Source organism: Aotus nancymaae, unplaced genomic scaffold (genome assembly GCF_030222135.1).
Source record: "Aotus nancymaae isolate 86718 unplaced genomic scaffold, 86718_ANA_hifiasm-v0.15.2.pri h1tg000016l, whole genome shotgun sequence".
NCBI classification, from domain to species: domain Eukaryota; kingdom Metazoa; phylum Chordata; class Mammalia; order Primates; family Aotidae; genus Aotus; species Aotus nancymaae.
In genome coordinates, this window is record NW_026988428.1 from 12,642,499 (window position 1) to 12,661,980 (window position 19,482).

At 34.6% G+C, this 19,482-nt stretch overlaps 1 protein-coding gene across 1 annotated transcript in view; it reads left to right on the forward strand.

Moving 5' to 3' along the window:
- The window catches only part of LOC135275256 (uncharacterized), a 95,078-nt gene that overhangs the window by 27,403 nt on the left and 48,193 nt on the right, over positions 1 to 19,482 (forward strand). The window contains 6 exon segments of the mRNA XM_064376700.1: positions 1,464 to 1,578; positions 5,410 to 5,418; positions 5,467 to 5,678; positions 7,112 to 7,213; positions 7,461 to 7,664; positions 9,497 to 9,589. Coding sequence (XP_064232770.1) covers positions 1,464 to 1,578; positions 5,410 to 5,418; positions 5,467 to 5,678; positions 7,112 to 7,213; positions 7,461 to 7,664; positions 9,497 to 9,589 — 735 coding nt within the window.

The window sequence follows — 19,482 nt, forward strand, 5'->3', positions numbered from 1 at the left end:
AAGGCTCTGTGTTTTATGGCGCTTACTTTTGGAGAATCTGATTTATTGTGGATGAACATCCACAAGATGCTGTGCAAGTCTGTTTGTAGCGAACTATTCAAACGTGTGGCGGTAGGTGGCAGCAACACACCATCAGATGGAGAAGAGTCTGCAAGACTTGGGAGTCATATAGGGAAGGACAGATTGCAAGGCTGCACTACTCAGAGGAGAAAAAACAAAAGGAAATAAAAACAAAAGAAAAAAATAAGTTAACAATGAACATTAAAGATGGCATATTGGCCGGGCGCAGTGGCTCAAGCCTGTAATCCCAGCACTTTGGGAGGCCAGGGGGGTGGACCACGAGGTCAAGAGATCAAGACCATCCTGGTCAACATGGTGAAACTCCGTCTCTACTAAAAATACAAAAAATTAGCTGGGCATAGTGGCGCGTGCCTGTAATCCCAGCTACTCAGGAGGCTGAGGCAGGAGAATTGCCTGAACCCAGGAGGCGGAGGTTGCGGTGAACCGAAATCGCGCCATTGCACTCCAGCCTGGGTAACAAGAGCGAAACTCTGTCTCAAAAAAAAAAAAAAAAAAAAAAAAAGATGGCATATTATGAAGACTATTGTATGTAGTTTTGCTTTGTATTATGCTTTCAAGGCTTTTATTTTTAAATAGCTTCAGTTAATTCCTATATAGCCTTCACCTAGATTTCCTTCAAATGTTAGCATTTTACCATATTTCAATTTTCACTCTCTCTAAATATACAATTATAATTTTCGGAGCTCATTAAGAGAATAAGTTATAGAAATGATATCGCTTTGCTTTTACATAACTGTAGTATAAATATAAAAATCAGAAAATTACCAATGATAACTATCATTTACAACCTTCTTTTCCCATAAATTTTACCAATTATACCATTAATGTTCTTTATAGTAAAATTAATTTTTTCCCCTGGTCTAGGATTCAATCCATAATCACACATTGCATTAGGTTGTCATGTCTCTTTTATTCTGCTTTTGTTTATTTTAGAAGAAAATTATCTAGAAGTGCATGAGGAAAGCCGAAAGTGTTATTTAATTATCAGTGCAATTAGCATTTTGTAGTGTTAATACATTTTATCTGATTGTTCCTGGTGAACAGATAAAATCAAAAGCAATATTACAAAATTCAGTATATGAGAAACATATCCATATGTTTAGTGTTGACTAAATACATACAATAGTGTTAGATAGCATAAATTTTTAAATTGCCATTGAATTAATAATCCAAATAGGAGAATATACTCGTTTACTTCTTTGTTGACAATTACAGAATTTAAAACTCATATATTTATTAATTTATTGTTTATTAGATCACTGATCAAACAACACTCGCATTAACTTGAAAACTTTTTTACTTTCATCATGAATTCTACCATAAATTTCTTATTTAAGCATCTAATAATTTCTGGAGTGACTTTTTCTTCTTCTTATTTCTAGGAGATAGTCTTACAGTTCCGACAAAATTTAGCCAATATGAAAGACAAGGTGAAATAAAAGCATCATTGCATAGGAAACCAGGGACTGACATTGCTGCTTCTGAAAATGGAGGTGAGTTAATTTATTACTGATTGACTGAATCTATCACCACATAACAAATGTCTGAATTTTATCTTTTACAACTAATTTTTCTTTTTTTGACCATGTCATGTTTAACACAGGGAGTTGGAGGTACGTTACAAAATCAGATGCTTTCAGAGACTAAAATGTCTACCAAATACCTTGCGCGAATTTGTGTTCAGTGTGTAAGACATTCCATTTTCCATATTTTAATGAGAAACCTGATGTGTGTGAGTGCCTGTGTCTGTGTGTGTGTGTGTGTGTGTGTGTGTACGCTCAACTCCAGACTGTAATGAATTTAGGTGTCATGTATGTGCTGTAATATACTATAACAGAGCTGTAAATGAAAGAGGCACTTAATAAGTCATTTGAGTAAGTCTGCTTTAAAGCAGCTGTGTTCAAATATATATCATGTGTGCCAACACATCACATTCTAACTGTGTATTATAGCATAAATATTTTGGAACTGCTTTTTAGCATAAACATGTTGGAAAATCAATCCTTTGACTGAAAATTCCAGGCATTCGTTTAAAAAATATATAGAGAGTTTGTGGGGAGATTGAAAGGTGTGGCTGGTGGGAACAATGTGCATGAAGATCAGGAAGGGAGTTGAGAGCAGGTGTCAGTAAGTACCAGTATATCTTAGGCATATTGGTGATACTTTCTGCTGTCCTGGTGTCAGCCATTTTCTTCTGTGTATGCTTTTTTTCTTTTTTCTTCTGGTGCTAAAGTAATTTGATTCTTTCTTCTTATATCTGCAGCATTTTAGTCTAGCTGGCATCGTTTAGTTGCCTTGAAGTAATCAGTTTAGCTGCAAATTAGAAACACTGCTAGTTTCTCCCATCGGAGTTCCCACTGTCTATATAACCTGTATAAGTGGGATCCACTTAACCTGAGCAATTCTAATTGGACATTTTGTTGAAATATTATTAAATCCAATTGCCTTCTGGTTAATCAAAAGTTATTTTCAACCATTGATAAACTAATGACTTCATATAAAAGTAAACTTTCCTTCACATTGTGACATTAGTAATATATTCCCTACTTTGTTGGGTGTTAGAAAATGTGAGAATGTCATTATACAGTCATTAGTCTATCTACCATCCTTTTGGTGTGGTTGTTCAACCAGTTTATTACTGTAATATCGTTATAAATTACTATCATAAACTGGTTGAACAACCATACCAAAAGGATGTTACAAGAATTCCATCATCTGGCATTCTAGATTCTGGCATAGTTAGGCTTATTGATTTTCCAGGCATCATACTGTTCTCTGTGTCACTAGATAAAAGAATCTTCTGGGTATATGTATATGATAGATATATCTAAACATATTCAGACCCCTGTATTCATAAGACATCTTTGAAATGAAGGTGATCAAAAATTGAAATTATAATTAATGAGTTAGTGTTCAATTTCAAGAGAAATACTTGAGGTATTGTCTTATCTTAATGTTATTTTAATGTGTTATACACTTTAAGAAAGTTCACAGATCTGGAGTGAATAGCTTGTTAAAATTTTACGTGTGTGTGTATCAATATAACCACATTTATGGTACTCCAAATGGCTCCTTCCCTCCAAGTCAGTAGTCTTCTCCCAATGGTAACCACTACTCTGCTCACTCTTACTATAGGCTAATTTTGCATTTTTTGGCATTTATATAACTGGAAATATGCAGTTTGAACTCTTTTAGTTTGGATTCTTTTACTTAATGCTCTTTTTATGAGACTGATCCATGCTGTTGATTGTAGCAGTAGCCTTTTTATATTGCTGTAAATATCTACAGACAGATAGATATATGCCACATATATACACACATATCTATATATAAGATGTATGCTATATATATGTATGTATATATGAAAACATGGGCATTTCTTCTCTGTATATAGTCTATACATATACACACAGTTGATACACACACAAGCCCACACACGATTGACTGTTGTTATTCCTGGTAGCTACGTTCTATAAAGCTGACATGAACACTGAATTAGCAGACACTGAATCATTGCTCCTTGGGGAAATACGTACACACACACATATACATACATCTCACAGAGATTATAATCTTAAATCGTAGAAATTACTCATCCTGCTATATTCTGTTTTCTTTATTTTACAAAAGAGAAAACAAAGTTTAGAAGTGTTAAGTGACTCTCCTGAGGTTCCCCCACCGACAAGCCTCAGAACTTGGATTCAGATCCCTTCCACCTCTCCCCAGAGTCAGAGCTTCTTGCACGGTGCTGTGCTGCCCACTCCTGTCTCCAGCCGTTCTCTGGTCATCTCTGTATGAACTGAAATGAGAATGCTGAGCATTGCCATTGTTAGACCTCAGCTAGAAATGTGTGGGTCTAACAACTCAAACTTTTCACCACTCTTTATACGTTTGTAAACAAATAAACAAACAAAAAACAACACACGAAAGCACCATGAGTATCGAATACTGGGATTATGATGAACAATATTTCCAGTGTGGGACTATTGTTAACATTCCTTCTTGCACATGTCTTCTAAAGGCCATAAGCACTCCTTTTCTTTGAGATAAGCTTGCTCTGTATCCTAACCCACAATGAGAATTTTCAGTCCTTTAACTTTAGCCTTTCTGGTGGGGGGCTAGTGGCACATCTTTGTAGTTTTAATTTGTATTTCCCTGATGACTCATAATGTTGAGCAGCTTTTCATAAACTCATTGGCCATTTTGACTTTCTCTTTTGTCTGGTGCGTTTTTAAGTCTCTAGTCCATCTTAAATGTTTTTTTTTTTCTTATTGATTTCTCTAGGTAAATCTGGATACTTTCTGCCAACCTACTGTCCTGTTCACTAATTCTCTTCCTCTCTGCTCTTCAATCCATATTTTAAATTCTAAATTTGTTTGACCTTTTTATTGATTTTCTACTTAAATTCTCTATCAGTTCTCTATTTTGATAATGTTTCTGTTATTTTTTCCAACTTCTTGTTTGATAACACTGGGATATCTCTCATTTTCCTCAGGTTTTTGCTCATTTGTTCTGTCTTACTATGCCCTTCTGATATTTTATTTGCTACTGAACATTATAGATAAAAATTACATGGTGTATGAATGATGTTGTTTTTTAAGAAAGAAACTTTTCTTCTGGCAGGCAGCTAGACTATCAGCTGGCCACCTTAATTCTGTGAAGGACTGGTTTTGGGCTTTACTAGGGATGATACATTATTTTTCATTTCTTTGAGGGTATAGTCCTCATTCCTAGGATATGACCCTCACCCCTACAGCATTGCTTTACTGGGTTATCAACTGAGACATGGGGTGTTCACCAAGATATCTCTACTCTGGTGAGGCTTCTGTGCCAAATTTTACCTCCCGAGCTGTATGTAGATGCTGAAATCTCTGACCAGTTTCTAACCTCCCAGATGCTGTTTTGCTTAATTCCTAGGGTTCCATTGTGTGCATGAAAAATGTGGGAGTCAGGTAATGACCTAAAGGGAGTTTTAGTTTTATGCCTATTTCAGGAGAACTTCTTTTTTGTTTTTCCTTTTTAGGAACATTTAGAACATTTTCATCATTGTGGAAAGCCCTACCAAGGAGTTCTGCTCCAAAGCATGTAACAAGAAGTTAGTTCTGCTTCAAAGCATATGACAAGTTAAAGTTGTTACATTTAAAATATGTTCAGAACCCCAACTTAAATGGGACCATTCAACATAAAAATTTAAAACCTTTTAAAAGTTTTATATGGAGATATTAAAAATATTGCCACATTTTTAAATTTACATATTGAAAATAATGGCTATAGTTTCAGAGTTTTGTTTTGTTACTGATGACATTTGGAAATCCATGTGGCAACTAGGGAATGTTAATGATGCTTTCCTCACAATTAATAAACATATATATCATTTTAAAGAACTGTTCCCATCATGTAATGTTTGAATAGTGAAATACCAACTGAAAGTTTTTTTAAAACTAATATTGACGTTTTATGTTCTTAATTTCCTTTAAAAGATAACAAGGACAGTCCTCATCTAAAGCATTCCCTAACTACCCGACAAGTACTTACAACGCATGTATTAAATGCTACTGAGAATATCAGTATGAAGTGCAGAGAGGATCCCTCTTCAAGTAAGACATTAGCTCTATCACTTTTTGGCCTTAGATATATTTGTCTTGCCATGGATTTGTATTGGTTATTTAAAACAGAATTTTTAAAAAGAAGGGAAAAAAAGGTTTCAAAATTATTCAGAACTAAGAATTAAAGACACGATATACTCTACTAACTGACAATGAACTGTGATGTAGGTCCTAGTGCATTATATGCTTTCCCACTAGTTTAAATTTGGGTCTTAAAATTAATAATATACTACCTTTTTGGAAGATTCACTAGCATAACATTTTAAATTTCACCCATAGTGGAATAATGCATTGACAGCTTTTTATGACATTTTGGATTATTTTTTATTAGTTTGGCTTCTCCTTGACATTCAGCTCAATGAACTACTTCTCTTGATACAGTGAAGACTTGTGAATCTTCCTGATCCCTTCCCTTCTTTCTTTTGTTCCTTATTTTATGTATTGAACCCCTAAAATATTCTTGGATCGCAGCCTGACACTGATAGGAATAATTGTGATTTGCCTCCAAGAAGCCCAGTTTAGTAGCTCTTCTTAAAAATATGGATTCCAAATCATTGGACTGGCAGCTTGGGAGTAGGGCAGGGCCATGATGTTTGAGGAAGGGACAGTGAATCAGATCTTTATTGAGGGCTTAAAGCTTAAACTGAGAGAGCACAGAAAGATGTATTAGTCTACTGTAGAAAACTAGTATAATCTACACTGCACATTTGGTGATCAGTTTCTCTGTGCAGTGGTCACTTGTGATTTTTCAGAAGCCCCGCACAGTGAAGTGACAGAATGCCCCCTCTACAAAATTGTTTAAAAATTCTCTGGAGATATGTACCATAGAAATTCCTGAAAAACTGAGAATATATATAAAATTTTGGATGTGAAAATATGCAAATAAAAAGTGAAATTTTAATATTCTTAGAACTTACAAATTCTGATTACTTAGTCTTGACCAAACTCTCTGTATACCCAACTTAAGTCCTTAAAAGAATAAGGTAAAATTCACTGAAAGTATTTCATGTTAATCCAACTTCTTAAGAAGTAGTAGTTTTGGCTAAAAAGTACAAAAAGTTTCATGTTGAAAATAATGATTCTAAAACTACTTAATAATAGCATTATAATGATATTTATAATTATATTTTGAATGCAATTTTATGTTCCTTTAAAAGAATCCACACATTCGTTTGGAGAAAAGTATTTTTCTTTGAGGAAAGCTACTTATTGAAGGTTATCTCATCAATCTACTTCCAAGATAGATTTTTTTGGCACTTAAAAATAAATCACCTTTTTTTCTAAAAAGTAAAGTATTAGGGTAGTACATTTATTTTTTACTCTTGCTTGACATGTGAATGCACAGATATGTAATTATCACCCACAGTAATTTCAAAGATAAAAGCATCTCTTAAAAAAACTGTAAAATTTGTATCTTTTCTAAGTGAACGATGTCCAGCCGAGGAACCCTCATTTTAAAGGTGTGAAAAAAACAAAATGGATTTATGACGAACCAAAGAACTTTCCTGGCTCTGGAATGCAGAGAGGTAAAGTGTCCATACATTTGATATTTCTAAATTGTAATTTTAAAAGAGAGTAAATATCAAATATCTTCTACCTGAAAAACAAATTAGTGTCATGTGACATAGATGTTACTTTAGGTGTCAACTCAACTCTAAACTTCATTATTTTGGCTTCCATTATGCCATCAAGCACTTACAGTGCAATATGTTATTTATGGGTGTGAAACCAGCCTGTGTTTTATTCCTCACACCCTCCTGCCTTTCGTTACAGCAGTACAGACCCCAGGTCCCCAAAATAAAATGAGTTACCATCGCAATAATAAAAATCGAAATACTGAGAACGCATCTTATGTTCACGTTGAAAGAGATGCCGTCAGGAGTGTCTCGTTGAATGCACCTCCCCGCAGCAGGCCCACACAGGGGTCCTACAATGAAGTCCATGTTAACAAGGCACCCAAACCCAACGTCAGTCCAGGTGAGAGGTCCTTTCTTGATGTGGTTTACTTTTGTCTGTGGTTGGCATTCCCATGGAATTTTCTGATGGCTTGGCTAATCTTCACTGCTACCTACTCCCCTCTTCTTTTTCCTGGCCATCACCACCATAGAAACTAGTGAGAAGATTTCTTCCACGTGCACTCCTGCACGTGATTTAAGGGATGTGGAAGAAAACTCACGTTGTGAGTGCAATGACTTCACATTGCACCTCCCTAGAGTGTTTTTCTTCTTCTTTTATCAGAGCACTGCACTTTATTCCCCCTGGACAGCTTCATGCCACTCTGGAGGATTGTTTTTAAATGGCTGACATTTTCTTGTTCCATTAACTACATTGTTCAGTTATCACCGTCAGAGTAGTGCCTTGACATTTCTGTAGGCCTTCATGATTATTTTCTGAAAGGGTTAGTTTGGGGATTAACTGCCATATTTTTGACAACCTCTCATCCCTCTCACCATGTATAGATTGCTTCTAAGTCATTTCATCATGTAATAGGCAGAGTCATAGTATATGTCTGGAAGTACAAGGCTACCAGGGAGAAGAGAACCAAATCTCTTTTTCTTCCTGTTTCTCAGATGGATTTTGCTCTTTTGAAGTTGAGTTTCATTTCTTTCAACTTAACAAACTGCTGCTCAATTCTGTATGATTTCATGTTTGTATTTTTCCTTGTTCATGGTCTGATTAGTGGAGTTCTGAATATTTTGTGCTTTTGGAAGCATAAGACTATATCTTTCTTAGTTTCTTTTATAATTTAAGAAATATATACACCTACTATGTACCCACAAACAAAATGTTTTTATACACCTACTATGTACCCACACAAAATGTTTATATACACTTACTACGTACCCATAAACATTTTGTGTTTGTGGGTACGTAGTAGGTGTATATAAACATGTTGTTTATGGGTACATAGTAGGTGTTTCTTATACAATTTAAATAGACATTTGCATTATTTGAGTTATTTTTCTCTTTTCTTTAGAATGATATAGGAATGTGTATATGTAAATCAGGATATTCTTAGGTGAAACTGGATTTTAATTTTATTTATTATTATTATTTAATTTATTGTTATTATTGTTTAACTGCAAGTGGATGGCTGTGAAGAATACAATGAGTACTAGAACAGTTGTCAATGTCTAGATTTGTATGAAGGTGCCAGAGTTTATACTCTGTATTTCTTTTGCACCATTAGCGCAAATGTCAACACAAGAGAAAAGCAAATTATTGGTATTGTGGATCATGTTTGAGAATACAGCTGCATAGTAATATTTGAAAACACAAATATAACATTGTTAGATAGTATTAGAAATGTAGCTATGTCAGAGAAAAATAAGTATTGAAGGACCAGGTCAGGATATAAATGCTTTGGCTGTCTGGGATAGTGAGTTCACTACTTCATCATGCTACTTAGTGCAACCATGGAAGTCACTTCATGGAAGGACACAGGACTTGGCCTGTACCTCAGAGTTTCACAGTTTTTAAATAAAAGCTCTAACAGACACTAGCAGAACTTATGTAAAACTATGATTAAGCCATGCAGTGAAAATTTTTATTACATTTAGATATCATCCTCTCCTGTATCTTATCTTTATTTGAAGCACTGAACAGCCAATTAATAATCTGTAACCATGTTCACTTATAACTTAAATTGTCTTAATAAACTCACTTGTATCCCTGATGCCTTAGCTTTGAAATGGTAAAATAAATTCCTTAGAGAATAGCTTCACCCCGAGATGTTTATAACTTTGAAACACCCTTGGAATATGATTTTAAAGTTCTAAAATATTTAATCCTGGATTTTTTTCCCTCAGACAAATATATATCAACATCATATAATGGTTCAGCCTGGCCAAAACGAATTCCTTCTTCAAAAATATATTCAAAAAGTGAGAAGATATATCCAGGTAACTATTTATAAGTGGTTTTAATGTATTATGCAATTCTGAAAATGAATAAGTTTTTAAGTGCAAGGAATATTTTAGAAAACATGAAGATAAATAAAAATGTCAAGATATATATGCACATTTAATTACTTGGAGTTTAGTAGTTATCATGTCTACTAGTAATTTAATTTGACTGTTTTGCTGTGTTCCTCTTTGCCTATTTTTACGTTGTTACCAGAAAAGGTTTTTATACAGTTCTCTCCTGGGCAACAAACAGTAATTGCAGCAAGTATGTAATATGTTAGATGAATTTTTTGCTGTGCTACAAAGCAAATACATTAAACTGTGTCTTAACACAAGACATTAAGGCTTTGCTATATCTACCATAGACAAATTGGCTGGTACAGGCTGACAGGACATCCAAGATATTTTCTTTACATGTTTCTAAACCATGGAATTTTAAAAGACAACATAATCCCTCTGGTTATTATCTCTAAGTTTAAAAGCCAACAGCTGCTAAACCAATTGAGAATGCTAAGAAAACATAATTTTGTTATTATTTACCATAAGAATTCCCTAGACATTTTCTGAGTACAATTGATGTTTTCTTTGCAAGCCTGGTAGGCACTTCTTCTTTCTCCTATGGTATACATTAGAGGTTAGTGTACTCTCTTAGACAAACTGTTTTTTATTTGTTCTTAAATTTGCTGAAGAAAATTTTGTTCCAAACACAGTAGCTAGCTTGAACATGGAAATTGCTCATCTTTTCTTGGCTAGTTGCCATTTTATTCTGTAGTGCACAATTGAATGGAATCACTTGATAATTATTTATTCTCAGTCAGTGTCCAGTGATGCCTTTGACAACTGATTTGGCCACTTTAAACGAAACTTTGGTCAGCTTTCTTTAGAATGTGTAGCCTATGTATTTATGACCTGCCTTTTATGTGAAGTCTTGAAAAGCCACTTGCTAATAAATTGTTTTTAAATAGTTTAATAAATATTTTTCTTGAATATTTGAGTCAGTACACACAGGCTAATTTGCGTGTGTGTATATTTCAGAAAAGAAGAAGACAATTTATAATGGTTATAAGGGTAAAAGTTCTTCAACTTAGTTCTTTCCTCTCTGGGGAAGAAAGAGAGGGCTTAAGGAAATGCCACAGCACACCGAATGGTAGCCCCTGGGATAATTTGTGTTGGTTGGGAGATTCTTTATCCTGACTACATACTGCATCCATTCTCATCCAAGGACCAGAGTATCCAAACCTACAAAAAAATAAAAGCAGGAACTCAAATATTCGTTCTTCAGGCTTAACATTTGTTAGTCATGTTTAAGACCTCCACAACTTGCTTTATAGGACCGTGTAAACTTGCAGTTTCATTATGGCTTTTAAAAAATGAAGTGGAGTTATAAGAAATCAGAAAATCACATACCCAGTGTTAGGGCTAGAATAATCTGTTAAGCGTGCTCCATATGGCAGTGCTATACTGAGCACTTTTCATGCCTAATTTTATTTAATCATCATAAAAACTGGCCAAATAGGTATAGTCTCCTGGCTTTACAGATAAAGAAAATGAGGTGTAGAGGCCAAATATCTTAGGCAATATAAAACTTCTCATAAGTGGCAGTTTCTGACTTAAAACATAGTTCTGTCTGACTCTAAAAGCGTCTCACAAAAAAATTAGACATGACATTTAAAGTGTACTCCAGTGCTTTTTGTCATTTGAATGACCATGCATCAGACCTCCTGATCTGGCTTCTGCCCTCTGAGGGCCTAATTCTATCTCATCCTACCCCGTAGACTTCTTTTCAATGCTATTAAAGTTCTTCATATTTAGTAGAAGACTCCCTTTCCCTTTTAATTTACAGTATAGAGTGAGATATTATAGCACTTCTGAGTTATGTGTACTTCCATTAAATAAGGTTTCTTTTCTCTTTCTCAATATATATTTCCCTCTTTTCTGAAACATGTTCCCTTATATTACATGAAGCTCAGAAGCCCAGGTACCCCATCTGATGTTTGTCTCAGCCCCATGCTCTCGATTCTGGCTCCACATTAGAATTAACTGGTGAGCTTAAAACAACAACCACCAAAAACCAGAACAGTTCTCAGTCACCACTTAGACCACCAGTGAAACTGATGCTTCATTATACTTTTGTTTCCTCCCCAACTTTCTGAGACATTTTTTAACTTACAAGATAGTTTACTATTCTTTAATTTACAAGAATAGTTCAGTGAACAGCCATGCGTTCTTCACCTATATTCACCAATTAACATTTTGTCACGTTTACTTTCTCTTTTTCCTTGATTGTATTTATATATCTGCATAAAATGTACAAACACGTATTTCTTTATTTTTGTTTTTTGGAACCATTTGGGAGTTAGTTGCCAATATTCTCACACTTCATTGCTAAATACTTCAGCATGTACCTTCTAAGTTCAAGGGCATTCTCCGATGTAATCACACATGACTATCATATATAGAGAATTCTATCAATGTTGATAGAATTGATAGAATCAACAATGTCTAATATTCAATCTGTATCAAAATTTTCTACTTGTCTGATAATGCTTGTAATAGCAATGCTTCCACAAAATGTAGTATGCACCGAAATCACCTGACAATCTTGTTTAAATTGTAGTCTAATTCGGTATATCTGGGTTGGAGGCTGAGGTTCTGAATTTATAATAAGCTCGTAGGTTCTTGGGACCAAACGTTGGGTACGACAGCCGTAAAATTGTTGGTTTTTTTTTCTCATCCAATTTCCAATTAAGCATCATTCATTGCAATTGGTTGTCATGTCTCTATTTAATCTCTTTTTAAAAATCTTATATCTCTTTAAAAATTTCCCAGGATTTTTTTTCCATCCTTGTCATATACATGTGTCTTTTTAGAGACAGAATCTTGCTCTGTTGCCCAGGCTGGAGTGCAGTGGTGTGAACACAGCTTACTGCATCCTTGACATCCTGGGCCCAGGTGACCCTCTCGCCTCAGCCTCCTGAGTAACTGGGACCACAGGCTCATGCCACAATGACCAACTAATTTTGTAATTTTTGGTAGAGATGGGATCTCACCATGTTATCTAGGCTGGTCTCAAACTCCTGGGATCAAGCAATTCTCTCACCTTGGCCTCCTAAAGTGCTAGGATTACAGGCATGAACCACTGCACATGCCCCATGTCATATAAACTTTAAGAGTTCAAGCCAGTTGTTTTGTAGGATATCTTCTAAGGTGATTTGTTCATTTGTTTCCTCCTAATTACGTTTAGATTAAAATATTTTTTTTTTGCAAAAATACTACAAAGATCAATTAGCTATTGTAAAATCTACGCAAGCATTGTATAGATTTGCCCTAATGCCCTAAGCAAACAATTCCATGCGGGTGCCCTTAAAGAACTAGTGAAAGGGGAAGAAAAATGCTTTGTGAAGAACCTCCGCTCTGTGAATTTTACAAAAGTTAGCATTTCTTGTACTCTTTGAAGGACAAGAGAAGGACAGTGCCCAATTCCTAGTGAATCTAAATAAAAACAACTTGTTTGGTTATAAATAATTTGTTTATACAAAAGTTTCTTTTAACCTACTTGTTTTGTATTGCATGTGTGTTCTAGCTATGGAAGTATTTATAGGAGTAGGAAATACTGCATTATGATGATAATGTTGATGACATCTGTTTTCAAAAAACAGAATTTGTTTTGAAAATTGAGAAAGCGTGTAAAGTAGATGTTCATGAATGAAATGCCCTGGCATGATCTGATGTGATATGATAGTCTATTGTAAGTTCTTGTAGAGACTGTCTTGGTCATAAACGATGGAGTAGTGCTAAATGTTTTAACAACTGGCTCTTTTCCCCCACCTCGCTCCCCTCCCCCAGAAAAACCAACTGGAAAAAATCCAAAACAAAATCGCTCTGGTTTTTCACATTTGACAATTAGCGTAAAGCAAATAGTTTCTCTATAGCCAATTTCAAGCTATAAATGTGACATCAGTACACTTGCAAAATTCCTGAAAATTTCTCAGTTCTCACATGCTTATCTGAGCCCACTCCAGTACATTACTGGTTTTAAGGAGAGAAACCCAACTCAATTTTATTCATGGGAAAACTGGAATTCTTGGCTAATATAATTGAAGAGATTAGGGACAGAGCTGACCCCAGACCTGGCTGGATCCATATTTCCTTCACCAACTCTTGGCTCTTAGCCAGTTGTCCTTCTCTATATACTGCAGTTACTCCAGAAACTCCAGACCTAGATTTTGGAGCAGAATAGGCTTAGATTAAGAATAGTAGCTCTAGCTCAGATTAGCTTGAAACATCAACCTACCACATGTTTGCCACTATAAACATGGACAACTTAATATCTCTGTGGGCCAATTTCTTCATCTGTATGGTAGAGATAGTAATAGTATCTGTCACTGGATTTTAGACGTTTAACAGATAAATACTCAATAGTTTAGAATTCTTGGCAAAGAGTGAGTAATCAGTCTTTTCATTAGCATCATCATTCTCAATTAACATCAGAAGAAATAAGTCTTTCTCATTCAGCTAAAGCCTGAGTATTGAATCTCATCTAACGATGTGGAAAATATGCTCATCCTTAATAGTTGTTCAAGCTAGGGGATTAGCTAATCTTTGGGTCCCGGGGGTCATCGTTACTCACATTAAGTAGATTGAAAATGGGAAAAAGGTGATTCCCTAAAAAATACCCTGATATACTTGACCTAAAATGAGAGCAAAAAATATATGTTAAAGAACAAGCAAAAATAATAATTACTATACAATATTTTTTAAAAATATAGTTTTCAAAAGAGTTATGTGAAATGCATGTGATCACATCAAAGTTGATTTTAGTGACATGAAGCTATGCTTTGGGTAGAAAAATCAAGGTGACAAAAATTATCTATGTATAAATTCATGGAAAGTGCATTATAGTAGTTTCTTAAAATGCAAGACCATTGGTATTTGTGATCTCATAGGAAATTTACTCTAATTAACAAAGATATAATAATATCTGTCAAATTCAGCACATTTTTGTTTCAATCATTGCAGAGAGGTAAACTTACCAGTGTCTGAAGTTTTACTGCATTACTTGGTTACTTGAATTATTTGTTCCATATTTCTAATTGGTTTTTAGTTTCTGTTAACTAAATGTGCTCTTTCCCATCGTATCTCTTTCTCCCTCTGATGTGTATTTAAACACATGTAATAGAAAGGTGTGATGAACAATGGTCTTTATTTGTGATGAAATATCCACTAAGACGTTTTTCATTAAACTTTCAAATGATAAGTTTAAATAGTTGCAAAGGGTGTAATTTTCAACATTGTTTCAATACTGACGTTAAAGGTAAAAGTTTTCTCATTCTTATTATGAATTTATCTAATGACATCTTATAATTATTTGATACTTATCATCTACTGTAAAAATACAAGAATGATAATCTTAATTAAAGCCAGTAGAAATGGTAAGTCTGTTGTATTGGAACCACGACCCTCTCCTTTCACCACCTCTCAGTTTAGTGTGACAGAAGCTCTACTCTGAATGGATGGAGCCAAGAACATAGAGCTCTTTCTATGTCTAGATTCTAGTCAAGAACTATAGTATGTGTCTGGGGGGGAAGAAAGCTGCTAACGTTTCTTATCCTCCCCAGTTCCCAACTCCATGTTGCTAGAGCTCTATTTTTCAGGCCTGAATCTTGTTTTCATTAAGCCCCTTGATAAAGCAAAAGTTCCAAGAGATTTGAATCTTGTTTTCACCAGCCCCATGCATAAAGCAAAAGTTCTATCTCACATGCAGCAGACTAGGAATCATTGGACCCCAATTACCTTTGCCTCAGATGGAGCATGGGTGGAGGTCCCATGCCAGGAGGCACAAGTCATAAAGACCAGAAATTAGCACCTCTGCTTCATGCCCCAATTGTAAAACAGGGGTGTCACTCCAAAAGAATTTAGTGACTATCCCTGCTCTTAGCATTAGCACTGAGATTTTGTGCAGGTAGAGAGTAGAAAACTCTGAAGCGCTCCAAAAAAAACCCAAATTTATTTGAAATAGAACATAGTGTGGGGAAGTTTAAAATTATGGATGCTCTGAAAACAGTGGTGATTCGAGATAAGTAATTAAGAGGAGGCTAGTCTCTCTGAGAGAGGAGCAAACTAAACTGCAAACCAGCTAGAAGTTTACCAAAGACAACCTGGTAAAGAGACAATTAAAAATAGCTCTTTTGGGATCGGAACAAACTTGGAAGATTGGCCTCCAAGCTTAGCTCTCCGAAGGAGTCAGAATTTGCTCAGGTTAAACTGTGGAGCAATTTATGCCCTATACACTGATGACACAACAGAGCATTAAGCCAGCAATGTATGGAAGCTAATATCTCAGTGTGATACCAGTAGAGGTGGACAACTTAGCGGAGAAAATAGGGAAAGGGGCAAAATGAATCCTGCTAAAGCCCTTGTTATCCCTGTTTACCATGGACATGCCAAGGCTACATCCTCTGAGGAATGACAACAGAGGCTGCATATTGTGGGAGAAAATAGATTTTACTCAAGTATTTCAACAAAGTCACTCAAAAATTAAAAAGCAAACAGCAACAAGCTTCAGGTTAAGGCGGGAGATCAATATTCAGAGTTACTACAATATATTGTCACAAATGTTGAGTTTTCAGTAAAAGATTATGATACATGCAAAAAACCAGAAATGTATAATTCACTTATAGAAACACAGAAGGCCATAGAATGCCTCCTGTGAGAGGAATGTGATGTTCAACTGTGCATCGATTTTTTTTCAACTTTTATTTTGGCTTCAGGGGTACAGGTTGGTTTATACAGGTTTGTTCTAAAGATAAACTGCATGTCCTGGGGTTTGATGTATGTATTATTTTGTCACCTAGGTCATAAGCATAGTACTTGATAGGTAGTTTTCAATCTTTACCCTCCTCTCATCTTCCGCACTTGAGTAGGCTCCAGTGGCCGTTCTTCCCTTCTTTGTGTCCATGTGTACTCAATGTTTAGCTCCTACTTGTAAGTGAGAAGGTGCAATGTTGGTTTTCGATTCCTGTGTCAGTTCCCTTAGGAAAATGGCCTCCAGCTCCATTCGTGTTGCTGCCAAGGACATGATCTCGTTCTTTTTTATGGTTGTGTAGTATTTCATAGTGGATATATGCCTCATTTTCTTTATCCGGCCTACCATCGATGGGCCTTTGGGTTGACTCTGTGTCTTTGCTATTGTGAATAGCGCTTTGATGAACATACGCATGCATGTGTCTTCACAGTAGACTGTATATACCCAATAATGGAATTGCTGGGTCAAATTGTATTTCTGTTTTAAGTTCTTCGAGAAATTGCCAAACTGCTCTCCACAATGGCTGAACTGATTTACATTCTGACCAGTAGTGTATAAACATTGCCTTTTTTCTGCAGCCTTGCCAGCATCTGTTATTTTTTGGTTTTTAATAATAGCCATTCTGATTAGTGTGAGATAGTATCTCATTGTGGCTTTGCGTTGCATTTCTCTAATGATTAGTGATGTTGAGCATGTTTTCATATGCTTGTTGCCTGTGTATATGTCTTCTTTGAAAAGCGTTCATGAGCAGACAATGCTCATTGAACATTTTAACAAGTAGAGACTATCAATGGGTAAAAACTATGAAAAAACCCTAACGAACTGAAATTTTGGAGTTGAGCACACAATAACTGAAATGGAAAAATATAGTATAAGGGCTCAAGGGTAGATTTGAGAACTGCAAGAGAAAGAACCAGTAAATTTGAATATAAATCAACAGAAATTATGCAATCCGAAAAACCAAGAGAAAATGAAAGAAAGATGAACAGAGCCTAAGAGAAATATGAGGCATTTTACCAAAATGTAAGGAAGGAAAAACTAATGGCTGAAATTCCTCAAATTTGGTTAAAAGTTAATGTGCATATACAAGAAGCTCAACAAACTCTAAGTTGGATATACACAAATATATCTGCATCCAGACACATCATGTTAAAAATGATAAATACCGGTGATAAAGGCAAATTCTGGAAAACAACAAGATAAAAATGTTTTGTTACATATAATAGAACCACAGTATGATTAACAGCTACCTTATCGTCAGAAACAATATAGGCAGTTTTCACTGTAGGCTGAAAGAAAAAACAGGGTCAACCAAGAATCTTTGTCCAGAAAACCAGTTTTAAATGCTGTATTTCAAAATTAAAGGCAAAATGAAAACATTTCCAGAAAACAAAAACAGAGAATTTGTTGTTGCCAGTATGCATACCTTAAATACTAAAGGAAAATTTTCAGGTGGAAAGCAAGTGACCTGAGTCAGTATTTCAAATCCACATGAAGAAACAATGTATGCTGATCAAGGTAGTTGTGTAACTATAAAACCATCATAAGGACATATTTCTCTTCCTTCTATAATCTGTTTTAAAATTTTGTAAAACAATATATAAAATTATATTTTTTAAGCCAGTAATATTTAGAAATGTACTATATTCGACAATAGCCACACAAAGGAGGCAGATGGAAGCAAAACTGTATGATGGCAAAGAAATGGCACCAGATAGTAACACAAATCCATAGGAACAGATGAAGAGAATTAGAAATTATAAATAAAAATATGATTAGTCTCTGTTTATAGAACAAACTATAAAAACATACTTGATCTTTTTTCCCTCTCTTATCTCCTTAAAGACATACAATTATCTTAAGTAATAAATATAACAATGTGTTATTGGGTTTGTCATGCATAGAAATGTGACGTATGTAACAATAATAGCACAGAAAGGAGGAAGAGGGAATAGACCTATATAGGAGAAACCTCTTATATATCACTGGAATTAAATTAGTATAAATGTGAAATAGATTTTGATGTTCAGAAATATTTAGTAAGCCATAGAGCAAATAAAAAAATACTATGAAAAATGAGGAATGATTAAAGGAATTAAATATTATACTAGAAAATATTCATCAGTGTAAAAGAAAGAGAAACAGCAGAACAACAAAGACATTAGACATATAGAAAACAAAGTAAAATCGTGTACCTGAATCCAACTATATCAATAACATTAATTGTGAATGGATTAAAAAATGTAATCAAAAGGCAGAGATTGTGAGAATAAAAATAAAGATAAAACCACATGGTGTCTACAGAAAACACTCTTTTAAATTCAACAGAAACTATTAGCTGAAACTAAAAGAATAGAAAATATATACCATGCAAACAATTGTAAACAAGAAAATAAAAGATTTGGACAACTGTAAAGGAACTAGACCTAAGATACTTCAGCAAAACATTCCATTTAACAGTTGTGAAATAGACGTTTTTCTCTAGTGCACAAGAAATATTTTCCAGTATAGATCACAGTCTAGGTGATAAGACAAACCCAGATAAATTTAAAATGATGGAAATTGTGCAGTGTATGTTTTCTGAATATAATGGTTTCAAACGTAGAGAGAAAAAAATTGCGAAAATCATCAATATGTGGAAATTAAATAATACACATGTAAATAACCAAGAGATCACAAGAAAATTACAAGGGCAATTAGTCAATACTTTGTGTTTAATAAAAGTAAAACAAAGCATACCAAAACTCATGGCAGGTAAGTAAAGCAGTGCTTAGGAGAATATTTATAAGTTGTAAATTCCTATATATTTAAAAAAAATCTCAAATCGATAACCTAGCCTTATACCTTAAGACACTGGAAAAGAAGAGCAAATTAAACCCAAAGCAAATAGAATGAAGCATATAATAAAAACTAAAGCAGAAATTAATGAACTAGAGAATATAAATAAAGAAAACCAATAGAGAAAGTCAGGGAAAGCAAAAGTTGGTTCTTTGATAAAATCAGGAAAATTAAAAATCTTTAACTTGACTGACCAAGAAAAGAAGAGATAGGCTGAAATGACTAAAATCAGGAATGAAAGATGAGA